General features: G+C 39.0%; 1 protein-coding gene across 23 annotated transcripts in view; it reads right to left on the reverse strand.

The window, feature by feature from the left end:
- The window catches only part of COL25A1 (collagen type XXV alpha 1 chain), a 492664-nt gene that overhangs the window by 123643 nt on the left and 341522 nt on the right, over positions 1-27499 (reverse strand). For 21 of the 23 annotated variants that reach the window (XM_043438685.1, XM_043438674.1, XM_043438683.1 and 18 more), the window contains exons 8-10: positions 10559-10630; positions 9714-9821; positions 8178-8213 (exon numbers count right to left, since the gene is read on the reverse strand). In XM_043438685.1, coding sequence (XP_043294620.1) covers positions 8178-8213; positions 9714-9821; positions 10559-10630 — 216 coding nt within the window. Of the gene's footprint in view, positions 1-8177; positions 8214-9713; positions 9822-10558; positions 10631-11370; positions 11431-27499 lie in introns of all 23 variants that reach the window. The other 2 variants (XM_043438669.1, XM_043438684.1) reach the window with 1 other exon arrangement.

Here is a 27499-nt window from a genome sequence, read left to right on the forward strand (position 1 = left end):
GATGAGATGATTGGATGGCATCACCAAAGCGATGGACATGAGTCTGAGCAAGCTCTGGGAGTTGGTTATGGACAGGAAAGCCTGGTGTGCTGCAGTCCATAGGGTCACAAAGAGTTGGACATGACTGAGCAACTGAATTGAACTGAAGCTCTTCTTATGGGAAGTCAGACATCATTCTATTTTTCTCCTTAAAGTCCTCAGTTTTGAGGCAGTTGTTTCTGTTCACATATCTGGGATTTTTTCATTTCAATAATATCACTCCATAATTTCTATTGTTTGAAGAAGTTTCTCTAAAATAGGTCTCCTTTAGAGCCTATCTATAAGATGACATGTTACTATATTTTGATTCATGAATATTTGATGAAAAAAGTTTTAAATGCAGTAATTAATTTTTTAAAAGAATAAATTCTTTTTGACTTCTCTATCTCATGTGCTGACTTTTGGGGAAAAATATTAAACCCAGATGATTCATTTGTTGGTGTTTCTCAAAATCTTGAAGCTCCAACCTCTTTAACGGAGGTCTCTTAACACTTAGGAAATTAAAGAAGCTACACATTTTTCTTACCACTTGATGAAACCAGGACCCAAGACTAAAAATTGAACATTAACTATGGCCAACAAATTTAAGACAGATCTAGGTATTTGAGAATCTGTACTCTGATTAGATCCCCAAACAGAGACTCTATCACCTCCTATCAGATATCCAGGGCCGAAATTAGCTCACTTTATCCTTTCTAAATATTTAATAAATTGTTTCTCAGTGCTACATCCAAAATGGAAATGATCTGGAAAGAAAGAAAAATTAACAGGCTTCCTCTGCCCTCTGTGATTAAGCATACTTCCCCAGTGTACCATAAAGGCAGCAAATTTATGGTTTATGAAGGCCTATCACCCGATACTATGCTCAGGAAAAAATATTTCTAAGGAGTAACGTGTAAGTGCTTTTCCCATGTTAAATCAACAATGCTAAAAAAACACTAACTGTTAAAATTTAAATATCCCACAACCAGCAGAAGGAAGACTTAAATTTAGAACCCTAATATATACTCGTCTACTGTTCAGATCTGTTTTCTATCTAGACCAGTCCTGTCCAACAGAACTTTCTGGAATAATGGAAATAGTCTCTATTGCTCAACCCAGTATGGTAGCTAGTAACCACATGTGGTCCCTAACACTTGACATGTGGCTAGTACAACTGTTAGGAACTGAACTTTAAATTTAATTTTGTTTAATTGCAGTTTAAATGGCCACATGTGGCTAGTGGCTACTGTATTAGAAAGTGTAGATCTAGCAGATCTAGGGTGTAAAACGCATAAGACTGCAATCAAGTGAGCTGCTTCTGCCATGGACTACTTTGTGAGCTTGATCATGTTATTATTCATTCTAATGCTGTTTCTTTATGTTTAAAGTGATTAACTAGATGATTCCTAAGATTTCTTCTAAATTATTTATGCTCTACTTAAAAAATTCTTATGGAGTGTGACTAAAAGTTGCAAGTTATTATTTCACTGTCCTCATGAAAATCAGTCTTTTAGTGACACCATGCCTATTCATGAACATACATATTTCAAATTATCTATAATACAAGAATGAATACACAATGATGCAGAAGAAAAAGTAGTTTTGTAGTTGTATTTATCCCGCCTAATCCTACTCCTGGTATGCTATGACACTGGGTAAAAGAAAAATCTAAACAGGATTTCCTTGCATTGGTACTTGATTTATTGATTCATCAATTCATATTATTCAGTCACTCAGTTTATTGAATACACTAAGCTCCAAACACAGTTAATATTATATGTGATGTGATAAATGTGGAGGAGGGGAGAAGACAGTTTCTAACTTAGCTTAGAGGAATGTGAATATCTTTGCGTGTGTGTGAAGTTTTCTCAAAGGAAGTAACCCACCAAAGCAGAAGTCTATTTCTTTAAGAGTCCATTCAGACACACGGCCGTGGTATTGCCCTTACCCTGGGCGAGAAGGTTCTTGCATGGGGCCCATGCTTTAGAGATCTCTTTCCCGACTGCACTCCCCTCCTTTGGCAGCCCACTCCTTGACCTTAGACTGTGCTCTGCATACCTGTGACCCTGGAATTCTCCCCCCCACCCCGATGACCGGAGCTCACTTCAGGGACTGTGAGTTGCCTTCGTCCCAGGTCTGTTCTGAGGGTGAGCCATACCACTGGTGTGCGCTGTAATAATGGGGCAAAGAGGTGGGTATTTTGAAGCACGTGGGTGGAGTTTGATCCTCTGAGCATTCCAAATATCTACATGTGAGAGCTGTAGTCTCATAGAGATTTGGATATTAGGTACATGTGAGGGAGCAAGGGGGGCAGGCCTTGGCCCATTCGGAAAACCATTACCGACTCTAGAAAAAAGCACCGTAGGTCAGAAGAGTTCTGTTGGTGTGGCATTTACATGTATTTCGTGGGCAGTTAAATTAACTGAAGATAATAACACATTAGAATGGTTGCTAAGGCATCCCAGCAGGCAGTGTGCATAACTGAAGTGACACAGTTTTACCAAAAAAAAAAAAAAAATTCACTGCTAAATCTAATCTAATAACTAAATACCCTAAGATGATTTAGGTCATTTTGGTTATTTGTGATTTGAAGGCTTGTTTGTTCCACCAGGGGCTTCCCTGGTGGCTCAGATGGTAAAGAATCTGCCTGCAATGTGGGAGACCCCAGTTTGATCCCTGGGTTGGGAAGATCCCCTGGAGAAGGGAAAGACTACCCACTCTAGTATTCTTGCCTGGGGAACTCCATAGACAGAGGAACTTGGTGGGCTACAGTCCATTGGGTCGCAAAGAGATGGACATGACTGGGTGCCTATCACTTTCACACTTTCACTTGCTCCACCAGATTAAAATCATGAAGGGAAGCCTGCTGCTGGGTCTGATGTCTATCATCCTGCAGATTAATAAAGCTGAGACAGCAAAGTACAATTAAGTAATATGATAAGTTTTATCAAATCTGTGGGATAGCAGTACATTATAACTAAATATGTTTAAAGTAAATCTTCACATATTGATTGATTCAATTTTATCTTAAATGAAGCAGAAGCAATTATTTATGCTTATGTTATTAGCTACTATGAAATGCATTGTATTCACTTGACCCAAATATACTAAACGTGTTTGCAGACAAAACCAAAATAAACAAAAAAAAATCTATAAATTTTTGGATACAATACAAATTTCACTTTAAGGAACAATAACAGAAAAAAAAATTTCTAAGTTTTAAACTCTCAGACACCACCAGGGCCCAATGAATGACACTGTAAGTACTCTTATAATTCAGAAAGAGATGAATGGATACATTATGGAGTTTGCGTTTATATAGGGAGAGGGAGAGGAAGAAAGAGTTCAGTGTAGGAAAAGGGATGTGGTCTAAGAAACCTTGGTTATAGATACTTTGGACGAAAAAATAATTTCCAAGTACTTCCCTGGTGGTCCAGTGGCTAAGGCTCTGACCTCCCAATGCAGGGGGTCTCAGGTTTGATTCCTGGTCAGGGAACTAGATCCCACATGTTGCAACTAAGAGTTTACATGCTGAAACTAAGACCCAGTGCAGCCAAATAAATAAATAAATATGAAAAAAAAAAACCTGATAATTTCCAGGAAACTGGGACAAGTTGGCATATTGAATATACATCGTTTATCTTTTATGTTATTAAGAACTTCTACTTTTGTCAAAGAAAGAAACTGTAAGAATATCAAAAGGAAAGACACTTTCAAAAATACTATTTTAATACTATTCAAAGTTCTAGAGAACTGAAAAATAAAGATAACTTGTCCTGGGGTTCAGAAATTTAGCATTTCCAACTGTGGTCAGTTCTTGGTTTGATTCTTGAGTCTAGTTTTACAAGCCAGAGTGGTTTTCTCCTTATTTAAATGGGGTCCAGTTTATTTTAGCTCAAGATTCTGCCTTTTAAAATCTCCTCCAGAACTGCTCAGAAAACCCAAATGCCTTGTTTATGGAATAGATGCACAGCAGGGCTAAATAAATGTGGAACTGCTTGACAAGCAGGACTTCTCTTTTATTCTATCAGAGTTGCTGTTAATCTTCAGATGATTATTTTTGCAATATAAAATATACAGCCTGGATTACAAAAACTAATTCCCCACCTGACACACTCATAAACAGTTTTATAAGAGCTAATTTTAGATCATTCCTAGTTTTTTTTTCCATTTCATCATTAGAGATACTTAAACTTTTAAAAAATTCTATAGTGCCTCTCAAGATCCTCATGTAAGCAAACACTCTCCCACGATAGAACCCAACAGATGTAGGGGGTTTAGCATACTATGGGAAAGATGAGAGAGTGGCGTTTATTATCTTCCCTTGGTTGAACTGGTGGTGTGTTATGAAAAGCTGATGATGTAAGAAGACGTGATACATAAGAGAAGGCCAAAAACAGTGACAGCAACAAATAAGACAAAAGGAATAAGGGGCATTATCAATCTCAGTATTTGACACACTCTAATTGATAGCTATAATCACACTGTTGTTAGCCCTTAGGGCTCATTGAGTGGGCTTTCTGCAAGCAAAGTTACGGCATCTGACATTTTTGTCTTAACAGGAATTCTTCTCACTTATGCAAGTCTTTGTTCCATAAAGCATTTTCATATTTTTTATTATTTCACTTGCTTCTTACCATATCCCAGTGAGAGGAGTAAAATAGAAATCATTGCCTATATTTTATAGATCAGTAAAAATGGTCACAGACTACAGTCATACACTCTTTAAGTTGTTCTGAGGTCAGAATTACCGGCATGATGTACTTTTCTTTCTACCAGACTTTGAGTCAAAACACACCTACTGCTCCCCATCCCCTACATGTCATATTTGAAAGAAAAAGAAAATTTCTAAGGAAATTTTTCTCCTCATGAAAGCTGCTATTATATTTCTAGTATCTCTTCTTTGAGATAGGTTAAAATACCCAGGTGCTATTTAAGTTAACAAACATAAATAGTGATTTCTTTAAAAATAGAAATATTTCTCTTTAAGCAAATAATATATAAAAATTTGGTTTTCTGGGAAGAGGAATTAGGGGATTATGTTCCTTTACAAAAAGACTCTGAATAGGATTGCCTTAAATAGCAAAATTTCCCAGTACATTTAAGCTATGCTGATTTATGAAAATCTGATTCATATAGAACTTTACAGGAATACATCTGTTATATAAATCCATGCTCACCTGTAATTTACTCTAGAGGGAACAATTGAGTGATAATAATAATAACATACTCATACAACTCTTCATTATATATTTTAAAGTGCTTTCTCCTAATTTATTGCATTTGTCTTTGGCAACCTTATAAGGGAGGTAGAGAGGGTATTATTATCCTTTCTTTACAGATGAAAAATTGAGAGGTTAAGTGACTTGCCCAGGGTCAGACAGACTATTCATTCATTTACTGCTATTTGAGTGATGTAGTTTTAACAGTGAAGTCAAGGAAGTAAGGTTCTTCCTCTTAATTTTTTTTTTTTGGTAACCAGCTGTGAAGGCTATTAAAATAGAGGTGGATGATCTCACAAATATAACGCTGGATGAAAGAATCCAGACACAAAAGTTACATATTGTAGGATTCTATTACTATAAAATTCAAATGCAGGCAAAATTAATCTATGTTGGCAGAAGGCAGAAGAGGGGGATGGTGAGGGAAGCAGGGCAGAGTTTCTAGGATATGAGACATTCTATTTCTTGATCTGGTTTGTGGTTACACAGTTATGTACACTGTGAAGATTCATTGAGATGTATACTTATCTACTTTTAAAAATACATATTATACAAGTTTTCTTTAAAAGAAGAATTTTACATTGTTAAGAACTGTGCAATGCACTTTATAAGATCACTATATTATACACATCCTTCAAACATTTGTGATTTCAACTGAATTTCTTAGCTGCATTTTTAAAAATGAGAGTATGAATTAAGTCTGAAGAGTTTAAAGAGAAAAAAAAAGTTGAGAAAAAATATCCCATGATCACCTTTATCTGAAAAGTAGCTATATGAAATGGGAAATTGGGGCAAATTAAGACAATGATATAATTCATTTAGGACATTTATACTTAATGACATTAAGCTAGGAAGAGTAGGGAATTGGGATTAAGTTGTTCTTCCCAAAGTGTATCATAGAACACATATATGAATTTAGAGAAGATGCAGATTATAATTTTAAAAACAGCCATTTTTATTTTAGAACTTTATATATTACAGTGCTGCTTTGGACATTGGGGTAGAAAACCATTTATCACTGGCAATTATAAAAATCTGAGTTGACTCTGCATACCTGGGCTCCTGAGAATCCCAAGTAACCTTTGTTTTTTTTTCTTTTTTTTAATTTTTTTTACCAAGTAACCTTTGATGTAAGAGTGTATGGGAGTAAAATGTTTTGACCATTATCCATGATAAAAATTACAGGTGCATTCAAATGCCTAAGGATTTCCAAAGATCCTACACCTTCTGTGATCCTATAATCCTGAGAGCTAATGCTGCACTTGTACGCACAGTTACCACAGATGGCAGATGTTTTGTTTAATTTTCACATACACTCTTTTGCTGTTGTTGCTTTTCTTTCATTTTACTTGTTTTTAAAAAGGAATCCACAATGGCACCCTCTGCCTGATCATCCACATCAAATATCTATCTTGACACCATAGGTCAGGAACAGAGAATTCCCAGGCAGTGGGTCAGGTGTGGTCCCAGGATGCTTCCACTTCATCAGTGACGTTCTGAAGACAGCTCCACGACAGCTAGGACTACAGCTTGCTGACCATCTTCCCAGGAGGGCTGCTAAAGCCATCCTGTGCAGGGAGAAGCCTTTGACCTTTAGCCCATGCACACATTTGTTTTAATTACTGGCCAACTAGTGTGTTTCTGTGCATTCACTACGACCCAGCTAACTATTTTTTTAAAATACATTTTATATCCTGAACACCTGCAGGCTGCTTGCCACACATCGTGTGGAATGGACATGATCAAGTTGATTGTCATCACTGCATCCAGGGCGAGTGTGAGACACCGCCGTCCTCTGGAATTTGGGTTATTAGTCCATAACCCTGTGTTCCCCAATATTGCTTATGTCACAAACTAGGTCAGAAAGGCAACTCCAGAGAGAGACAGGCAGGAAGAGATAGGAAGAGGCAGGTTGAAGGAATTCTACTCTTTGGGGCTCAGCAAGCTGCCCCAAATTCTTTATCTCTGGCAAAGGATAAACAAACCTGAGAAGCTGGGACCCACATGTCTATGGGCAAGTCCAAGAGGAATCATTTCATGATCTTTTTTAATGTCAGAAATTAGGAAGGCATCACTGTTTCTGGGTGGAAGCACAAATAATATTCACACCATAACTGCTGATGTTTTAACCATTAACTCTACTGTTTTATTACCAATTTGCGGGGTCAAAAAGGCACAACTGCTTTCTCCCTTCAACAAAAGAAAACCCCCTTGAATCACTGTGGGAGGTTTGCTCTACTAATTCATGGGAAGTCACACCTGGTTCTTTTGACGTCTCATTTTTGTTTAACAGGCATGTCCCTGAATTTCATCTCTCTTATAGAAGTCTTCCTCAGCGTTCTTTGTCACTTGCTTCACCTGGAATCTCCTCCCTCTTTTTTTCCTCCTGTATCAGTTCTGCAGATGTGTTTTCATGCTATCCTTACCATGTGATGAACGGAGTCTATCACTGTTTTTGCTTGTTTATTTTAAAGGAGTCCAGGGCTTCCCCAATGACTCAGTGGGGAAAGATTCCGCCTGCAATGCAGGAGACACAGGAGATACAAGTTCGATTCCTGGGTCGGGAAGATCTCCTGGAGGAGGAAATGGCAACCCACTCCAGTATTGCTTCCTGAGAAATCCCATGGACAGAGGAGCCTGGTGGGTTACAGTTCACGGGGTTGCAAACAGTTGGACATAACTAAGCACATACACACACACACACACACACATTTACCATTTTAAGAAACTGAAGTATAGTTATCTTATAATGTTGTGTTAGCTTCAGGGGTACAGCAAAGTGATTCAGTTATCATATCAGTTTTTTAGCTTTTACTAATTCTTACTTCTTTTTGTTACAGGTTACACAATAGATACATTTGTTACACACAGTATTGACCACAGCTTTGAGTAACTTGTCTTTCAACACAGAAAAAGATAAATTCAGATACTTGCCATCAAGCCTTGTTCTCCTGGTTTCCCTGGTTCACCCTTAAAAAAGAATAATGATAATTTTATTAATGCCGTAAACAGTACAAACCAACTTCAATCTTTTTTTTTCTTTTTCGCAATATCCACTGGGGATTGAGAATGTAAATACATACTTCTCAGGCTAAAAAGAGGAATGCAAACATAATGAAATATAAAGAGTACTGATGTTCTTTCTTCAAATGCATTCTGTAAACATTTTAAGATTAATATGATGACTCTGTGTTACTTACTGCAGAAATTTAAGAACTATGCCAAGAAGGTTTTCTAAATAAAACTAGTAGGAGTGATTATATTGTAAAGCAGCTAAGGCTTTCTCTATCTTTGGGGTTTCATCCTGAGAAAAAGTGAGACCTTAGAAGACAGTTTTAAGATGAAACCTCTACCTCTGATGGTCCAGTGAAAGCAGTCCTAACAACCAGAAAATTATGCTGAGAGTCAACTTCCTTCATAAATTTACCACAGCTTTTGGAGAGGAGGTTGTCTCAGAAAAGGTTTAAGGTACCCTATATTCTTTAAAAAAAAGAGCCACTTAACACATACATAAATATGTGAATATAAAAATTAAATATGCCAAACATTAATGACTATGGCAGACTTTTTTTTTTTGGTTACCTTTATTTTCAAATTTTTCTACTTTGTGGATTAATATTTTATTATTACCTTTGTACTGTGAAAACACTAATGAAAATAAGTTAAAGTAATATATTAAATAAATAATTTAATTCAGCAATAAACCTGAACTTCTGGTCCAAAAGTCATAAGTGTACAAATTTTTTACCTTTTCCATGTATTTCTTTAAATTGCTGACTTGCCTTTACAAAACTAAATCATTTATCTGATGTCTTGTGTTACTCTATTATTGACATTTCACCAATCTAAGTAACTAAACACTTAGTAAATTAGTACTCAGATCAAAGTGTTGAGATGGCTAAGTTATTTCTATTCATAAGCTTCACATACAAAGGACAAATGATATTCACATCGTAAATGCTGTTGTTTTAACCATTAATTTCACTGTTTTATTAGCAATTACTTGCAAGGGATTAAACATTAGGATGATTTACCTCTTTTACTTTCTGTAAATTGCATAGGACTTTATTGTCTCTGTTTTGGTCCTTTGGGAAATGTTACCAATCTCCCATCTAGTTTTTCATGCCAGTCTTCCATTTAAACCAAAGGTTGTGAGGTCCTCTATGGCAGTCAGGACACATGTGATCAGGCATCTCTACCCGCAGGTTTCTTGAGGCTTACCTGAACACCAGATCAGTCGCTGTTTCCAGGCCTCTCCTGTGGTTTGCATGGGTGCCCGGTGGGTTGAGTGGAGAGCAGACTCCTGTGGGCAGTCTCCTCTGACCGGTGACTTTCCTATCATCCCAGTTCCCTCAGCCCACTCCACTCATCTAACCTTCACCACCCCATCGTCCCCAACTCCATCCCAATTCTCAGCGCTTCAAGGGAAACAAAACCAGTGAGAACAACTGAACCAAAAAAGCAACTCACGGGCACGCCTGGCATTCCACGGGGGCCATCCTTCCCTGTGTCCCCAGGCGGCCCTCTTGGGCCCGGGGGGCCTGGCGGGCCTGGCGGCCCAGCCTGACCTTGGTCACCCTGCAGTAGAGAAGGGGACAGACCAACAATAACTGTGAGCGATAAAGACCCAGGTCTCCTTTTCAACACTTTAAATTTGTATTATCTAATCCCCGTTTATACTATAAAAAGAACCCGAACAACCAGGAACCTAAAGCCTGAAGGCAATTTGCCTGCCAGCAGGAAGCAAATAAATATTCATACTGGGTGAGCTGAGTAGACACTGTTGAAATCAAAGCTTGGGAACCGGCATTCTCAGCTCTTGGAAGGAGTGTGCATGTTATTATAACAGAGCTGGCAGAAAACTTCTGCATAACTTTATCCATGACAATGCTGCATTGGTTATATTCACCTTGCTTAATAAAATGGCTGCATTTATAATTGGACAAATATCTACTTTTTCATAACTTACAAAATTAAACATACAAGGCTCTAGTCATGCTGAGAAATAATTTATACATTACCAAAGCTAGAGAGCTTAGAAACGGGACCTGTCGCTGGATATAATTTTTAAGCTGTTTTCCTTTTTCTTCATTTAAGAAAAAATTAGATAGGCTTTCTATACCTTTTGCTTTGGGTATTTTCATATACATTTCAAACAAATGCAGCTCATGAAACATAATTTCACTTTAGTATATTTTAAAATAAATACCCACCACCCACACCCCATCCATGAAAGATAAATGGTTAAGCAACCGTATACAGAGTAAAAATCGAATGTAAAGGAGAAATCCAACTTGAGCAAGAATAAGCACTACCTTAATCAGGCGGCGTTTAATGAGCTGCTGATCAGCAGAGAGAAACCCATGATTGATTTTAGGAAACACCATCTGATCAGTCAGGTGAGGTCAAAGGTTGGAGTTCAGAGGTGAGAGAGTTGAAGAATAGGCATCAGAAGACCCCAAGAAAGAAATAAAGATACACACATTAGACTTATAATAACCATCCAGCAAAACAGAACTGGTACTTGTGTCTGACATCAGACTCTCTGGCTCTTCTTGAAAGAACCATAACCCTGAAATGAGATGCTGAAACCAGATTTTTAGTTAGAAATGGATCTTTTTTTTTTTTTTGCTGTGGGTGTTGGGTCTTTTTAAACATTGTACATAGAGAGGCAGGTAACCTCAAGTCACCTGTACTCTGAGCAGAAAGTCCAGAGACAAAGCGCCAGTTCAATTTTCGTCAGATTCATCAACCAGCATAATGTGGCGTGAACGCGACTGTCACATTATAGATGCCCAAAGTCCAGAGTATTTAGGATTATCTGATGTACTGAAAGCTATCACAGAGCATGGTGATGCATGCCAATCAGACTACCAAGGCATGGCACAGCCTATGAGAGCTTGCCTGCCTTTCTTCGACTTCAGTATCCTCCCCTCTTTCAGGCTCAAGATTCTCCTTTTTAATATACATTTGGTCCCGCTGATGGAGGTGAGGTCCTGGATGCCCAGTGACCTGCTGTGTGGGATGAAAGGCGTGACTGGACTCGGCAAGCCAGTTGAGCTGTTCTTGCTCACGCTTATGCTGGTTGCGGGCTCTGACTGAGCAGGCATGGGTGCCAACCACAAACCTTGACGGTGAGGATCTGGTTACTGTGCAGGGCAGCGACTGTGGGGAAGCCTGGCAGACCCTATGGACAGGGCACAGCACCAAAACAACACGACACAAAACGTCACACAGACATTCCACCGGCGGACAGACAGAACAAGCACGCACCTAAAGCCACCCCACCCCGGCTCTGAGTCTTGCCTCGTTTGACACACCCTGAACAAAATCAGATCCGTGAGGTCCCCAAGCCAAGCATTCCTTCAAGGGAATGGTCGACTAGAGGACTCAGGTCCACTGGGATTCTGCCTATATCCTCAAGATTTCTGGACTCTTACATATAAAATGTTAGTACGGAATGGAGATAACTACAGACTCTGTTACGAACACAACACTGTAATTTCCTTCTACTGGAATTCTGTTTACAACTCAGGATGTACATGTATTAAATCTTTTTTTGGACAACAGTGAACAGAATTTTGCAGTCAGATCAGACGTATTCCTCCGAATAACTGCAGTATACCTCACAGAATATAGTCTTACCACCCACATATCAAAATTTCTCTCTCCGATCATATGATGACTCTCAGGTCTTTCCTGTCTCAGGAATTCCTGCAGAGGTGGTGGATGGAAATCTGTCTCTTATAACATGCAGATTTCATGTCAGGGGGATTTATGGTCACACTCTGCAGTAATCGCTTCTGTCACGTAACTTTTCCAAGAGAACTTGACAGTTCACACACCCCCTTGAAGCAGAAAAGTGGTTTTGAATTCCTTAACAGAGGAGAACGAGGGAAAGATGTTTTAAAGGGCCTGAACTTTACTAGCTTGTACTAATTTGTCCTCACAGGCTTTATCAATTGGGTAGGTCTGAGAGAGAAATTTTGCCTGTGTTCTATTTCTTTTTCAATGACATGTGATACCAGAGGCTTGAATTCCAAATTTTTTTCCCACGCAGAATCCGTTTACTATACAAAAAGTGAACAACAACCACGACAATATATGGCCTTGAGCATCTGCACAATTCCTTCCTATGTTTACTCATCACTCTTCCGACTTCCCACCCAAATCTATTTTGAGGATATTTTTGGAAAAAGCCAGAAATTTTCTAGTTTTTAAATTTTATTAGTTTTGGTACATTTTCTCCCCTATTTCCCCTTATTAGGAATCTTTTTTTTTCTTAAGAGAGCCAATAAAATTATGTCTGTAGTCTGAGACTGCTCTTCAGCCCTAATGCCTTTGGTTCTCCTTCTTTAAGAGCTGGGACTTCTGAGGAAGCAAAGTCGAGGACATCTCATCGCTTTTGCCAAATCCTTTCCGATAAGGCTATTAGGTGGCTGGGTAGTTTCAAGGTGACCCGTAGCCTCTTTTTCTTCTCCTCAAGTAAAAGTTCTTTAAACATAGACTCTCCACAAATTCAGCAATGCTACAAGTTGGAAAACAGATGTGTACAATTTGCCTTTGTTTTACTATGGAATATGAGTTTAAAATGTTATTAGATGGTTACATGCCAGCATCTTTCCATCTGTGACTCATTAGCCCTATATTACACAGTCAGAATTTTATATATAAACCTCATATTTATGTAACAAAGAACAAAAACAGATACAAACAAGAAGTCTATGAGGGATCGGAACCTTGATTAGTGGCGATAAATCATAGTGTCACTTGAAACGGGATTATCTAACAAAAATAATTTAAAATTAAAAAACCTTTTTAACAGCACACATGGTAGATCTTACAAATGTTTTGAAATTTGCATGTATAAATAAGTCACTTTTTTTACTCATATCTGAGCATGACCAGCTTGCTGTTTGATCATATTTTCTAAATGCTTACCAAAAAGCATTAAGTTTTAGAACTTAGTTTGGTTTCCAGTTGCCATTAAGATCTAAAGAGAGAAGTGGATAGGTGATTCCCATCTCAGACAGACCCTTTTTCTCAAACAGAACATCTCTGTTTGAGGAAGCTGATTTATATTCCTCAATCATCTTAATTGTGGACATGCTGCCAATTAGGTGCTTAGAACAACATTTAAAAGATTTCATTAGCAAGCTAGCCAAAAGGACTTCAGGAGCTTACATGCAGTGAAGTAGAAAGGAAACAGGTGGACAATTCTCATGAATTCTAACAAAAAACTCACGGCCTGGGCTACAATATCCTAGACTCCATGCTTCTCAAACTGGGATAATGCTTAAAAAGAGCAGATGAGAGTGTCCTGTGGAGAGCTTAAAGACAATAATAAATGTGGTGCCTCTTCCTTAAGAGTCAATTTTAATGAATAGTAATTTTTTTTTTTTTTTGGGTTGTGGAGCTTGCAGGATCTTAGTTCCCTGACCAGGGATTGAACCCGTGCCTCCTGCAGAGGAACTGTGGAATCCCAACCACTGGATTGCCAGAGAATCCCAATGGGAAGTAACTTGAAACATTTTTAAATAAAGCAAATGTTGACATAATTTGGGGTAGAATGTAAACCTGGCACAAACCTTAAAAAAAATGTTACCACTGGATAGTAGTAGAGAACCCGACCTTACGGGGGATACCCCCAGGTCACACACACACCCTGGGCTGACCCTGCTTCCTGCAGGAGGTCTTTGGAGGGCGAGTCTGAAAGCACTGGTGCTGAGCGCTTGTCTGCACATCCAGGCTTTGTGTGACCAGAACTGTGAGGCCGCCCTTGCTGTTCACACAGAGGGGCACTTTAGCATTACACACGCCGTTCTTCCACAGGATCATTAGTTATAGTCCTTTCTTAATAAATGGAATGGACATATTTCACTTGGGTCTACATCTCAGAAAATTTGCCTGGTACACAGATGGTTTGAGTGGGTGTGAAAAAAAAAAATCTGTCTCCAAAAAAACATGGAGAAAGAGCCCAGGAATCAGCTGAAATACTGAAATAATTTGTACTCATTTTCACTCCCAAAGATTTTGAGTGCTTAAGAAATTGGACATACAAGAGTATAACCCATTTTCCTGGGCATAAAGACTTAGACAACTTCATGAATCTTCCCCACATTCCGTGAAGAAGGTAACCAACCAGGACTAGGGTTTGGATTCCATTACAGGAGGAACTCTGTCTCCCTTCATTGCCTTCTAGAAGGAAAGATGCTGGTCTGCCCCAGAGGGATAGAGGACAAATACATAATTCATAAGAAATGTTGCTAACTACTTGGAGGCCATTAAATATAAGACGCTATTGTCATTTTTATCGTGTACTCAGTAATGATGAGTGTTATATCATTACATTATAGTGAGAAAATTTTGTGTTTTATCAAAAGTATGCAATAAGGCAATGATAGAGCCAGAAACTTAATCTAGGAATTCTGATTCAGACTTTGTCATCATGAAATTTACATGTTTATAATTTCTCTCTATTGGTTTTATAGTTTAAATATCAGAAAGCTGAAAAACTGACTAACATGCAGAAATATTTAAGAAGCATTTACTGAGCACCTTCTGTGTAGTCTTCACTGCGCTAGGCCCTGGGGATTGCATGGTGAGTAAGACCCCAAGCTCACTAGGTTTAATGTGTAGTGGGGAAATAGGGAAAAATAAGTGGGCTGTAAAGATAGGACGTGATAACCATTATGATGGAGAAATGGAGAAACTGCAAAGGAAATAAAATGTGCACCTAACACTCAGTTGGCGGAGTCATGGAAGACTCCCCAGTCTGGTGAATGAGGCATCAGGGGTTGGCAGAGCCATAATAAAATCAAAGATAGGATGATCATTTGGGAAAATGTTACAGGCTTCCCTGGTGGCTCAGATGGGTAAAGAATCCACCTGCAATGCAGGAAACCTGGATTTGATCTCTGGGTTGGGGAGATCCTCTAGAGAAGAGAATGGCAACCCACTCCAGTATTCTTGCCTGGAAAATCCTATGGACAGAGGAGCCTGGCAGGCTACAGTCCACAGGGTTGCAGAGTCGGACACGACTGAGTGACTGGGAATGTACAGTAGTCTAGTTGAGGGGACTATGTTCTAGAACTAGAGGAGGACAAATTCATAGTTTCATGTGACTTACGGAGGTAAGATTCACAAAACTTGTAGCTTCGCTGAGAACATGCAGGAGATAGAGAAGCAGCCCTATGTCGCTACCTTGAGCAACAGGAGGATAGTAGAGGGAATTCTAGGAGGAAGCAGGCAGTTGGTTTTGAATGATGAATTCAGTTAGATGGCTGGATTTGAGGTGTTTGTGGACAGCCAAGCGGCAGCAGTTGGATATGCATATAAAATAGTCAGGAGAGAGGTAGGAATCCCAAGTCACAGGGCTATGTGAAGTTGCTTAGGGAGGTGGTAGAGAATAGACCTGAGAAGGAACCCTTGGAAAGACTTCAGTTCAAGGGAGGAACAGAGGAAGAGGCAACTACAAATAGAATTAAAAGTGGTTGTAGAAACAGGAAGAATAGGAACTCTTTTAAATGACTCAAAATGGTAGACACATATACTTGACTTCAGTTTACTGCATCATTAATTGTACTGAATACATGCATATAAATGACTCACAGCAAGAACAGGCTAACAATGGCCAATATCACTAATGATGAATGCTCACTAATAAGCACAAGGGAGTGTCTGCAAGGTTGTAGACGTCTGGAGGAAAATATTAACAATTATGTTAATTATAAAGGTGGTCAAGGGGGCCTCATAGCAAATATTTAGGAACAGATGATAAATGTTATACTGAAAAATGAGAAACCCTGAGTATCTCCATAATGTAAATAGTATCATAATTGTTTACCCAAAGCATATCATGCATTGCAGCATAACCATTATGGTGGGTATGTGTGCAGCATAAATAAAGACAAATATTCCTATAAGTTGATAAAATGATTTCTAGCTAAGAGAGACCAGATGGGGAAATATTATAATAGAATGCAAAAATATTTAGGCAAAGGAATTACTTTAGTTTAACAGCAGGTACTCTTAGAAGGCTAAATAAGGGAAAAATTAAAAGAAAGAAATGTGCTGGCAAATCATTCCATATTGTTGTAGATGGTATAATCTGTCTGAATAGAAAAATTAGCTGTATGAAGCTAAATAGCTACAAGAATTCTTTGAACAACCAAATAAAACGAGCATCAGAGCCTGTGAAAATCAGTATTTATAGCTGGCTGAAAAAGACTGTCTTATGATAATTATGCAAAGAACTAGCTTTCTGTAGTTAAATAAAATATTTGGCTCAGAATGTTAATATTTGTTTTTTATAGGTACTCTAAGTTCCATGCTATTGTGTTCTATCATAAATGTTAACCTTAGTTACTCCAGGAGTTATCTTTTCATATGTAAATAATAAACGTGAGTTTATAAATTATTTAGAAGAGAATAATGCAATCTCTACATTGACAAAGTCATGTCATTAAGTATTATAGCTACTGAAATGCCAAGTAGGCAAAGATAAACTGCAAAGGATCTTGTAACTAAGCAGAAAGAGGGTAGATAAATGTCAACACTGGAGGGTGTAAAGGATGAGAAAAACACCTGAACTATACATACTACATACTGAGACAGTATTTCCTTGGTACATATGATCTGAGACGGGGTTTTGGGAGGCGTTGTGTTTACTAAGAACATACAAATAAGAAATACCAACAAAAGACCAGAGCCCCATGAAAACAGGTAGGATTCCTGAAGAATGACTGCCTGAGCCTGAGGAACTCAGAGTTGCACAGATGTGGAATACAGAGAAGAAAACAAAACAGCCTCACATAATATGGGAAATAGTGCAAAGTTAAAATTATGTCAATTTTTAAATAAATATTTTGCTATCATTGGATGATAGCATCACTACCTCAATGAACATGAATTTGAGCAAACTCCGGGAGATACTGAAGAACAGGAGAGTCTGGTATACAGAGTCGGACACGCCTTAGCGACTGAACAATAACAAAGTCATTGGCTCAATCCTGTACTGGGGTTTCTTAATAATAATGAGACAATAAATAATGATAATGATGGTAATGATAGTAGTCAACACTCACATGATACTATGTGCCAGCCATTAGTTCTAAGAGCTTTATCAATTCGGGATCTTAGTTCCCCAATCTAACTTGTGCTCCCTGCAATGGAAGCATAGAGTCTTAACCAATGGACCATCAGGGAATTTCAATGTTAGCTCTTTTAATCCTCAGAACAACCATCTGACTGGTGAGGAATTGGAGGTACAGAGAGGCTATGTGTTTTGCCCAACTAGCAATAAGTAGCAGAGCCAAGATTCACACACTGGCCATCTGCCCCAGAATCTACCCTCTAAGCCACCATACTTTCCATAAACTCTTCACAATGTCTGAATTTCGTTCCCATCTATTCATTCATTTATTCAAGAAGAATTTATACTATTACAAGAATTTATGCTTACTATAAAAAGGCAATATTTGGGTACTGAGATTAGAAAGCCTTATCCCAGGCTTCATGGAGCTTTGAGTATAATGAAGAAAGGTAGACATTAAACAAACAATTATAAATGAGGTTGGGGTCTCTTTTCACGTACATGTTTATGCTCTTTTTCTCTTATATTCCTCCATTTCTTTTAATCCCTCAGTAAAGCTTTTGGTTGGCCATCTGCTGCTGCATCAGGAGAGGTACAAGGAGACAGTGGAAAACAAAACCTGTTTGCCAACATTGCTAGAAACCAAAAATATCCAGGAAGATGCTCCGCAAACTGGAAGAGAGGAAGGGGAACTGCGGTTCCCAAGAGCAGAGGGGGTCTAAGGTTGGCTCCCCCACAGCACTTACAGCAAGGCAGTAATACCGTAAAGAAGAAACGGCTATGTGACACGCCTAGATGCACAGGCCCGTGGGAAGCCCTGCAAAAGACTTCTGTGTCTGAAGTGTGGCACAGGGACAGCAGAGTCCCCCATGATGCCCTGGTGATGCAGTGACACATGGTCTCTGAAGGGCATACAGTTTAGCTGGCTCATGCTGCCTTCTCAGCAGCAGACTGTAAGGACCAACGGTGGAAGACCAGGTGCCTCTCAATTCCCATCCCTAGGCTTTTTGCTGCTATAAGACCCTAGAACAACTGTGAATTGGTCCAAAAGGAGAAACAAAAGTGTAAAAATCCCAAGAAGACTGATCTTGATTGTTTTGTTGGCACAGGCAAGTGGAGGTTTAGATTCAGAAATCAAGCTGTTACAGAAAATGGAGTCATATTTCTTGCTCATTGAGAGTTTGGATTGAGACTCACACCCCCGAAGCGAATATAATGACAGTTGGCAAAACAAAAGCCACGAGAATCCACGGAAAGGGGACCGAAACCGAAGTGAGATGGTCAGGGAGGACTTCCTAGGGAAGCGATGTTTAAGGTGGGACCTGCAGAACCAAGTACCCTGTGGTCGCTCTCCAAGGGCTCTGACCCTTTCCTTCTTGACAGTATCATCAAGATGAATATTGGAGCCAAAAAGAAAGCATACTTTTCTTTTCCAAAGAAATGCTGAATCTACACTTGGATTACAAAGATTAGGTAATGTTCTAGGCATTCCCTTGAGACCTAGACCTTGTTCTCCACTTGAGGAAGGTTAGGGTAAGGGGAATAGCAATGATCATGGGGTGTGGGATTGCTGTGGGAAGTCAGATTGATAAACTGAAAGAGATTAACTGAAACATCCATTCCTTCATCTAACAAACAATATGCAAAATATAGTAACAGAAGCTGTAGGGGTTTAAATCTAGCGGGGAGGAGAGGTTATCACATGATTATCAATTCAAATAGAAAATATACTGAATTATTGCTGATTGCTTTGGCCACCTGATGCAAAGAGCTGACTCACTGGAAAAGACCCTGATGTTGCAAAAGATTGAGGGCAGGTGGAGAAGGGGGTAACAGAGGATGAGACGGTTGGATGTAATCACTAACAAAATGGACATGAGTTTGAGCTCTGGGAGATAGTGAAGGACAGGGAAGCCTGGCACGCTGCAGCCCATGGTGCTGCCAAGAGTCGGACTTGACATGACTGAGTGATTGAATAACAACAACAAAAACGCCGATTAGAGGAGCAAGCAGTATGCTTTCTAAGCACGTTCTGACTTGGGGATGGAGTGATGCTTCTGTAAAGTTGGGATTTGAGATGGGCAAAGAAGAATGAAAAGGAAACGGTATTTGAGGAGGGGTGGGTGTGGACTTGGGGCCTCTGGAAGAAGGCATTCCGGTCTGAAGTATAGTGAGCAAAAAGGTAGAAGGTATACTTGGAAATTGCTGGTAAGTTGAGTTTAGATGGGGTGAAGCATACAGTTTTTAGGAAACAACCTAGAAAAGCTGATATGGTATAGAAGCGGGAGGTCTTCAAAGAAGCATTAACGGGGGCCATGGTGGGAAACCATGAAGGTGTTTATACAGTGAAGATGCCATGCCATACATGCATTTGAGGAGGACATGCTAAGTCACTTCAGTCATGTCTGACTCTGTGACCCCATGGACTGTAGCCTTCCAGACTTTGTCAATGGGATTCTCCAGGCAAAAATACTGGAGTGGATTGCCATTTCCTTCTCCAGGGGATCTTCCTGACCTGGGGATCGAACCCATGTCTCTTATGTCCCCTGCATTGGCAGGTGAGTTCTTTACCACCAGCGCCACCTGGGAAGCCAACCCTTGCCAAATTACAAAAAACAGATTAAGAATTAAGTTGTAGTCCATGATCCTTTCTCTGCAATTCCAAAATCCAAGGTTCCTGAAAACAAAACATTTCTTAAGTTTAACTAAAGATTTTTATAACTTTGTAGCAAACTCATTTGGTGACGAGAACTTATTTGAGCAGATGTGAGGCTATGTTTGGTCACTAATAATCCATCTTAGCATGAACATGCATGTGCTCCACTGCAGAAACTGACGGCTTGATTACACATGCCTCACGCCTTGCTAACGGTGTCAGACAATACGTGGTGGATGAAAAATAACTTTCTAGTGCCTAAAAGCTCTAAATTCTGAAACACGTTTGACTCTGAGGGTTTCAAGAAAGGATTGTAAGTTTGTTCCCAAGTTGATGACAAAGATACTTTGAGCAGAATTAAAGATTGTAGGAAGAGTAGTAAGTTGTGAAGTTAAGGCAATGCATTTAGTTTTGAACAGTACAACTTGTTAATATAGGCTAGATTGGCAAATGTCCTGTTTAAATACATGGTAATCTGAATTATATATTATAATTAATACAAGTTTACAGTAATTAGAAATAAATTTTCCATTATGATTGCAATTTTATATATTAATCAGGACTAGCCTGATCATTTGTTACCTTGTGTCTTTTAACAAATTGCTTTAATGAATAAATAACCACATTGTGGTTAGCATACATGTTTTGCAAGTAAATGCAAAAACAGACCAGAAAAAAATTTTGATCTGTTAGGAAATTAAAAAAAAAATCCAGAGATTTTGTTTAGAGCATTAATCAGATTATAAAGCAGTACATAATAATTTGCTTAACGACCTCCCCCCTTTAAAAAAGGAAACCATGCTAAAGCAAGCTTTAACTCAACCCATCTGATTTGCATGAAATTTGCATTTGAAATACAAATTATGAATTATTTAATAAAAGACTAATAATCTTTTACTTCTCCAGGAATCTTCCCTCAAAGATAGTACAGTATCACAATAATGTACAATACAATAATATGCTGCACGGTGGACAGGGAGGCCTGGCGTGCTGCGGTTCATGGGGTCACAAAGAGTCAGACACTACTGAGTGAACTGACTGACTGATACTTCTACAGGGCTTCCCTGGTGGCCCAGACAGTAAAGTGTGTGCCTGCAATGCGGGAGACCTGGGTTTGATCCCTGGGTCAGGAAGATCCTCTGGAGAAGGAAATGGGAACCCACTCCAGTACTCTTGCCTGGAAAATCCCATGGACGAAGCAGCCTAGTAGGCTACAGTCCATGAGGTCGCAAAGAGTCAGACACGACTGAGTGACTTCACTTCACTTCCTATACTTCTATGAAACCAAGTGTGCTTTTCACTTGCGGTTGCCAGGTCAAGGGCTTACCTCATACTGAATATGCCCTATCCACTTTCTGGAAGGGAACAGTCTATATTTGGGAGAGGAGGCACAGTAGGATTAGGAAAGAGCAGTGCCAGGCAAATAAGGGGTTCATTTGCCGATGGTACACTGAAAGGAAAATCAGCATTTGTCCTGTAAGAAAAACTCAACTTTTTTGCATTCTTCATTCTGGGAGAAAAGCAGAAAGAAGTGTCTTGTTATTCCCTAGAGACTCTATTTAGTGTCTGACTTAGTGGGTGTTTGCTAAACTTCCTTTGTATGATATTAGATTGGCTTGACTCTAAAACTCCTTGGGCATGCTTCCTGGATGGCAGTGTCTTTTCTTCTTTCTGCAGACGGGGCAGATGGCTGGAAACTCGCCTATAAAAGAGCTGGCGAGCGTCCCATAGGGCTCAGATATAATGAGTGGACAGTCATCCTCGTATTTCCCAATCCAGCTCTGAAGTTCACCCTCCTGCATAAATAAATTTGATCCCACAGCCAACACCTGATAGCCCCCTGGGATAATGGAATTCTTCAAAACTGACCTTAGCAACAAAAGATCATGGAGTACTTGGACGAGTTCACCAGGGAGAACGTTACTTGGAGTAATACCACTCTAGGTACGTTCCTGTACTATTTAAAACTAGCCCTGTTCTCCCTTGAGTCCACATCCTAAATTTTAGTGTGTTCCCAGTCTGTTCAACTACTCAAAACTAAAATAGTCTGTGTCTTGAAAGCATCCTTTAAATTTGCAAGTTTCCATATGGACCTCAAGTACTGGATGCAACTAAGGACATTTGAATGCCCTACACAGAATATTAATCAAGGAACTGAGAAAAAATATGTCAAAGCTGTATATTGTCACCCTGCTTATTTAACTTATACCCACTGGCCACAATGGGAGAAGCAATATTTATATTTGATGCTATCTGTTGCACATGGGGTAAATGCAAATGGCTATAAGTACCAGGCAGATAACATAAATAAGCGAGCAGGTTTAAGGCAAGAGGAAGTGGGGAGACTTGGCTGAATAGGAGTCAAGCTGGGACTAAAAGGAAATGAGGAGGACTCGATTGATTTTGCCTCAGGGGAAGGTCTACATATTGCTGCTGTATCTTTACATGCTTCAGGAGAGGCCAGAAATCTCAGGTGTTGTTTGTGTGGTTTTGTGTGTGTGTGTGTGTGTGTGTGTGTAATCAATGCTTCATATTTCAAACATTTGCTACCAATTCAAAGGCCATGCCAAAGAATGTTCAAACTACCATACAACTGTGCTCATCTCACACACTAGCAAGGTAATGCTCAAAATCTTTCAAGCTAGGCTTCAACAGTATGTGAACCAAGAACTTCCAGATGTACAAGCTGGATTTAGGAAAAGCATAGGAACCAGAGATCAAACTGCAAACATCCATTGAATCATAGAAAAAGCAAAGAAATTCCAGAAAAACACCTACTTCTGCTTCACTGACTATGCAAAAGCCTTTGACTGTGTGGATCACAATAAACTGTGGAAAATTCTTAAGGACACGGGAATACCAAACCACCTTACCTGCCTCCTGAGAAATCTGTGTGCAGGTAAAGAAGCAACAGTTAGAGCTGAGCATGGGACAGCAGACTGGTTCAAAATTGAGAAAGGAATATATCAAGGCTGTATATTGTCACCCTGCTTATTTTAACATATCCAGAATACATCATGGGAAATGCTGGGCTGGATGAATCACAAGCTGGGATCAAGGTTGCTAGGAGAAATATCAACAACCTCGGATATGCAGAGGATACCAGTCTAATGGCTGAAAGCAAAGAGGAACTAAAGAGCCTCTTGATGAGAGTGAAAGAGGAGAGTGAAAAAGCTAGCCTAAAACTCAACATTCAAAAAACGAAGCTCATGGCATTTGCTCCCATCACTTCATGGCAAATAGATGGAGAAACAATGGAAACAGTGATAGACATAATTTTCTTGGGCTCCAAAATTACTGCAGATGGTGATTGTAGCCCCTAAATTAATAGATGCTTGCTCCTTGGAAAAAAAGCTATGACAAAACCAGACAGCATATTGAAAAGCAGAGATACCACTTGGCTGACAAAGGTCTGTATAGTCAAAGCTATTGGTTTTTCCAGTAGTCATGTATGGATGTGAGAGTTGGACCATAAAGAAGGCCGAGTGCTGAAGAATTGATGCTTTTGAACTATGGTGCTGGAGAAGACTCTTGAGAGTCCCTTGGATTGGAAAGAGATCAAACCAGTCAATTCTAAAGGAAATCAACCCTGAATATTCCTTGGAAGGATAATGCTGAAGCTGAAGCTCCAATACTTTGGCCACTTGATGCAGAGTTGACTCACTGGAAAAGATTGAGGGCAGAGGAGAAGGGGGCAACAGAGGATGAGATGGTTGTATGCCGTCACTGACTCAGTGGAGATGAATTTGAGTGAACTCTGGGAGATAGTGGAGGGGAGAGGAGCTTGGCATGTTGCAGTCCATGGGGTCACAAAGAGTCAGACACAACTTAGTGACTGAAAAACAACAACAATAATCAATTCAAATTTACTTTAAAACACTTTATAGTCCAAACAAAAATATATTTGAGGGGTGATTTGGGCCACAGGGAACCAGCTAAAGGTCTTTTATCTATGCTTCTGAATGTTGACTTAGAAACAAGGCAAGTGTGTGAGGGCTTTGCTTCAGAAAGGAAGTGATTTGGTTAATCTCTTGCAGGAACTTTATTTATAACATTTGTTGCGTGAAGAAAGGGCTACAGGTTCTCACTGTATCAACTACATGCTGCAATCCTGACCACTGGTTCTTAAATTGTAAAACATTCATAATATGACTGTTATCCAGGACTTCCAGGAAAAAGAAGAAAACAAGGTATAATTCCTTTCTGGAAACCAAGTGCTGCTCACTACAGTGATGGATCCAGTTGGGAGGAGTTCCATGATTTAAGCTCCTCATGAAAGAGGCTGCTGTAATCTATGTGAGAGCTATGGTTTCTTTGGGAATCTCAGAATGGAATTCCCTGAATTCTGTGAAATTAAGTCCAAACTTTATAATGATATGGCTATAGAAATCATAATATGAACTTTCTACTTTTTAGTTTTCATTTCCTGGCTATGTTGGTGATGATGTTATTTCATGAAGTTCTATACATTTTAAATACTAAGTTGTAACATACTATGATGCTTATTATATCTACTTTTAAAAGTCATATTTATGTGCAGGTGTAACTGAATTAAGTACACTGATAATATTCAAAGTCTTTTTTTAAACCTCAAATTTTCTTTTATACCTTCAAGTTTCAAATGTTTAGATGATAATAAGCCAGTCAAAAATGTTAAAAATAAAGATTAACTTGTCTTTGAAAGGTACTGAAAATGAGAGCTCAAAATAAGCTGTAGCTGCAATTTCTTATGGGGTCAATTTTCTCTTTATTTAGAAGTATTTGATATGCCATGTATCAAAGGAATTTGCCACATGTAACAGGAGCAAGTTTTTTTTTTTCTCCCTATGATTATAGGAATTAATTCAAAGTGTAATATTGTCTTTTAATTTAATAAACATTAAATGAAATATTTGCCTTATTTGTGGGATTCCCTGGTGGCTTAGATGGTAAAGAACCTGATTGCAACATAGGAGACCCGGGTTTGGTCCCTGGGTCAGGAAGACCCACTGGAAAAGGAAATGGCAACCCACTCCAGTATTCTTGTCTGGAGAATTCCCTGGACAGAGGAGCTTGGTGGGCTATACAGTCCATGGTTCGCAAAGGGTCAGACACAACTGAGCCACTAACACTTTCACTCCTTGCCTTATTTACTGGTAAATAACAATAAAAAGAATGAATGGTGAATAACTGTATTCTGTATATGAAATGAGGGAATTATACATAAGTAAAATGCAGGACAAATATTTCTCTGTTGTCTTTAAAGATAAGATTTAATAGCTCAGTTTCCAAAATAAAAACATATTTCATAGGGCTTATTTTTAACTCAATGCATTTCCAATTCCAGTACCCATAAAGAACAAAGTTTACATTTCAAAAACCAAATGGCATCTGGTATACTCAGATAAGTAACCAGTTCTACCACCTCATCAGCTGCAACTTTTATGATTACCATATGTGGCTAAAAAATTACAGATATATGCCTATCATATTATTGAAGCTGAATTACTTATTTACACATAAGGCACTGTCAGTTTTTCTCCTTGAGTGCTGTGGAATATTAACAATTATGGTCACAAAGTAAAAAAGAATAATTTACCATTTTCCAGCTCTGGGATGAAGCTTCCTAACATAACCAATAGTTGAGATGAAGCTTCATAAACATTTACCCATTTGTACAATTGTCCATGCTTCTTGACTTGTGAAGTGTTGGGAAAATTATTAAATATTGGGAAAATGGCGTGAAACAAATATGAATAAGAAAAAAAAAAATTTCCAAAGGCATTGCTAGAGTCAACTTCTGTACAAGGGATCATCAACCAATTTGTGAACTATTAGGCTCTTCATTTCCCTTCTGGGCTTGCCTGATGGCTCAGATGGTGAAGAATCTGCCTGCAGTGCAGAAGACCTGGATTCCATCTCTGGGTTGGGAAGATCTTTAGCAGAAGGGAATGGCTACCCACTTCTTGCCTGGAGAATTCCATGGACAGAGGATCCTGGTGGGTTACAGTCTATGGAGTCCACGAAGAGTCGGACACGACTGAATGACTAACACTTTTTTTCATCTCCCTTCCACTCTCCAAATCTTTGTTGGATTTCCTTTATAATGACTGTCTTACTAGATGGAAGGGAGAGGAAAAAAAAAGAAGTGAAAGTCAAACTAAGGATTAATAGAGAAGAGTGGCATGGAACAGTGAAGGTCAGGAGCACTAAGGCCCCACAGGATCTCGGGGAAAATAATAAGAGTAAGAAGAGCATTTGCCATTAGAATTGGAACCAGAAGAAGAATACAACAACGGGGTTTTTTCTGGGCCTTTGGTCAACTGAGAGTAAATTGTAAATCAACTGAGAGTAAATCAACAGCATCACTTTCCTATTTAGCTTCTAATTCTCTGTCAAACAGAAAAAATACAGATATTTGGATTAAAAATGATAAATACTGGTAGTATAAAATGCTACGAGAAGTGAAGAAACTATAAATGAAAACTTTGGGAACCTAAATGACAAAATGACTTTTAAAATACTGAGCATTTGCCAAAAAAATTATCAAACCATTCAGATTATTTTTCAGGAAGTATAGAAAGTAAGAGAAGTAACAACAGAAAATAAGGAAGATGGTAAATCCTGCAAAATATAGATAGATTGGTAGAATTTCATTGACTTAAGACTAGAATAGATTATTATAAGGATTGTTGGTAAAAATCTGGAAAAGAAGTTCAGTTTAAAAATATGATCTTTTTTGCCTTTCTAGAAAAAGCTTATTAGGTGGAGGTACATGTATAACTGGATTACAGCAAGAAGTATGTTATATTATTCTCATGTATTAATTGAGAAATATGAACTAAAAGCAAGCCAACAAGTGGATTTATAACTGGCTGAACACTTTACCTTGGTAACAAAGCTTAACTCATCCCACAGTTCTTGTTTTCAGTCTTTACTCCATTCAATAGTTATATCATGGATTAGGTGAGTCTTCTTAAAATTTAGATCTAGGAATGATTTCTCTCTCTGTGTATCTGTTTCTATAGGCTTCCCTGGTGGCTCAGATGGTAAAGAATCTGCCTGCAATGCAGGAGATGCAAGAGATGCAGGTTCTATCTCTGGGTTGGGAAGATCCCTGGAAAAGAGAATGGCTCCAGTATTCTTGCCTGGAGAATTCCATGGACAGAGGAGCCTGTTGGGCTACAGTCTGTGGGGTCACAAAGAGTTGGACACGGCTGACAGACTAACACTTTCACTTTTGGGGTCTTCCCTGGTGGCTCAGACGGGAAAGAATCTGCCTGCAATGCAGGAGATCTGGGCTCAATCCCTAGGCTGGGAAGATCCCCTGAAGAAGGTAATATCTCAAATTTCCAGCAAATGGAACCACAGAGAGATGTAATGTTTGCTGGATGGCAGAGTCAGACTTTAAGAGAGGATCTCAGCAGGATGGAGTATAAAACAATGTGGGGGTAAAAGTAAAGAATTGTGTTTGGGTCCAATAAACAAGCCATGTTGATACACAGTGGAGGAGTTAAGGGCTAGTAG

This window comes from Cervus canadensis, chromosome 19 (assembly GCF_019320065.1).
Source record: "Cervus canadensis isolate Bull #8, Minnesota chromosome 19, ASM1932006v1, whole genome shotgun sequence".
Classification (NCBI taxonomy): Eukaryota; Metazoa; Chordata; class Mammalia; order Artiodactyla; family Cervidae; genus Cervus; species Cervus canadensis.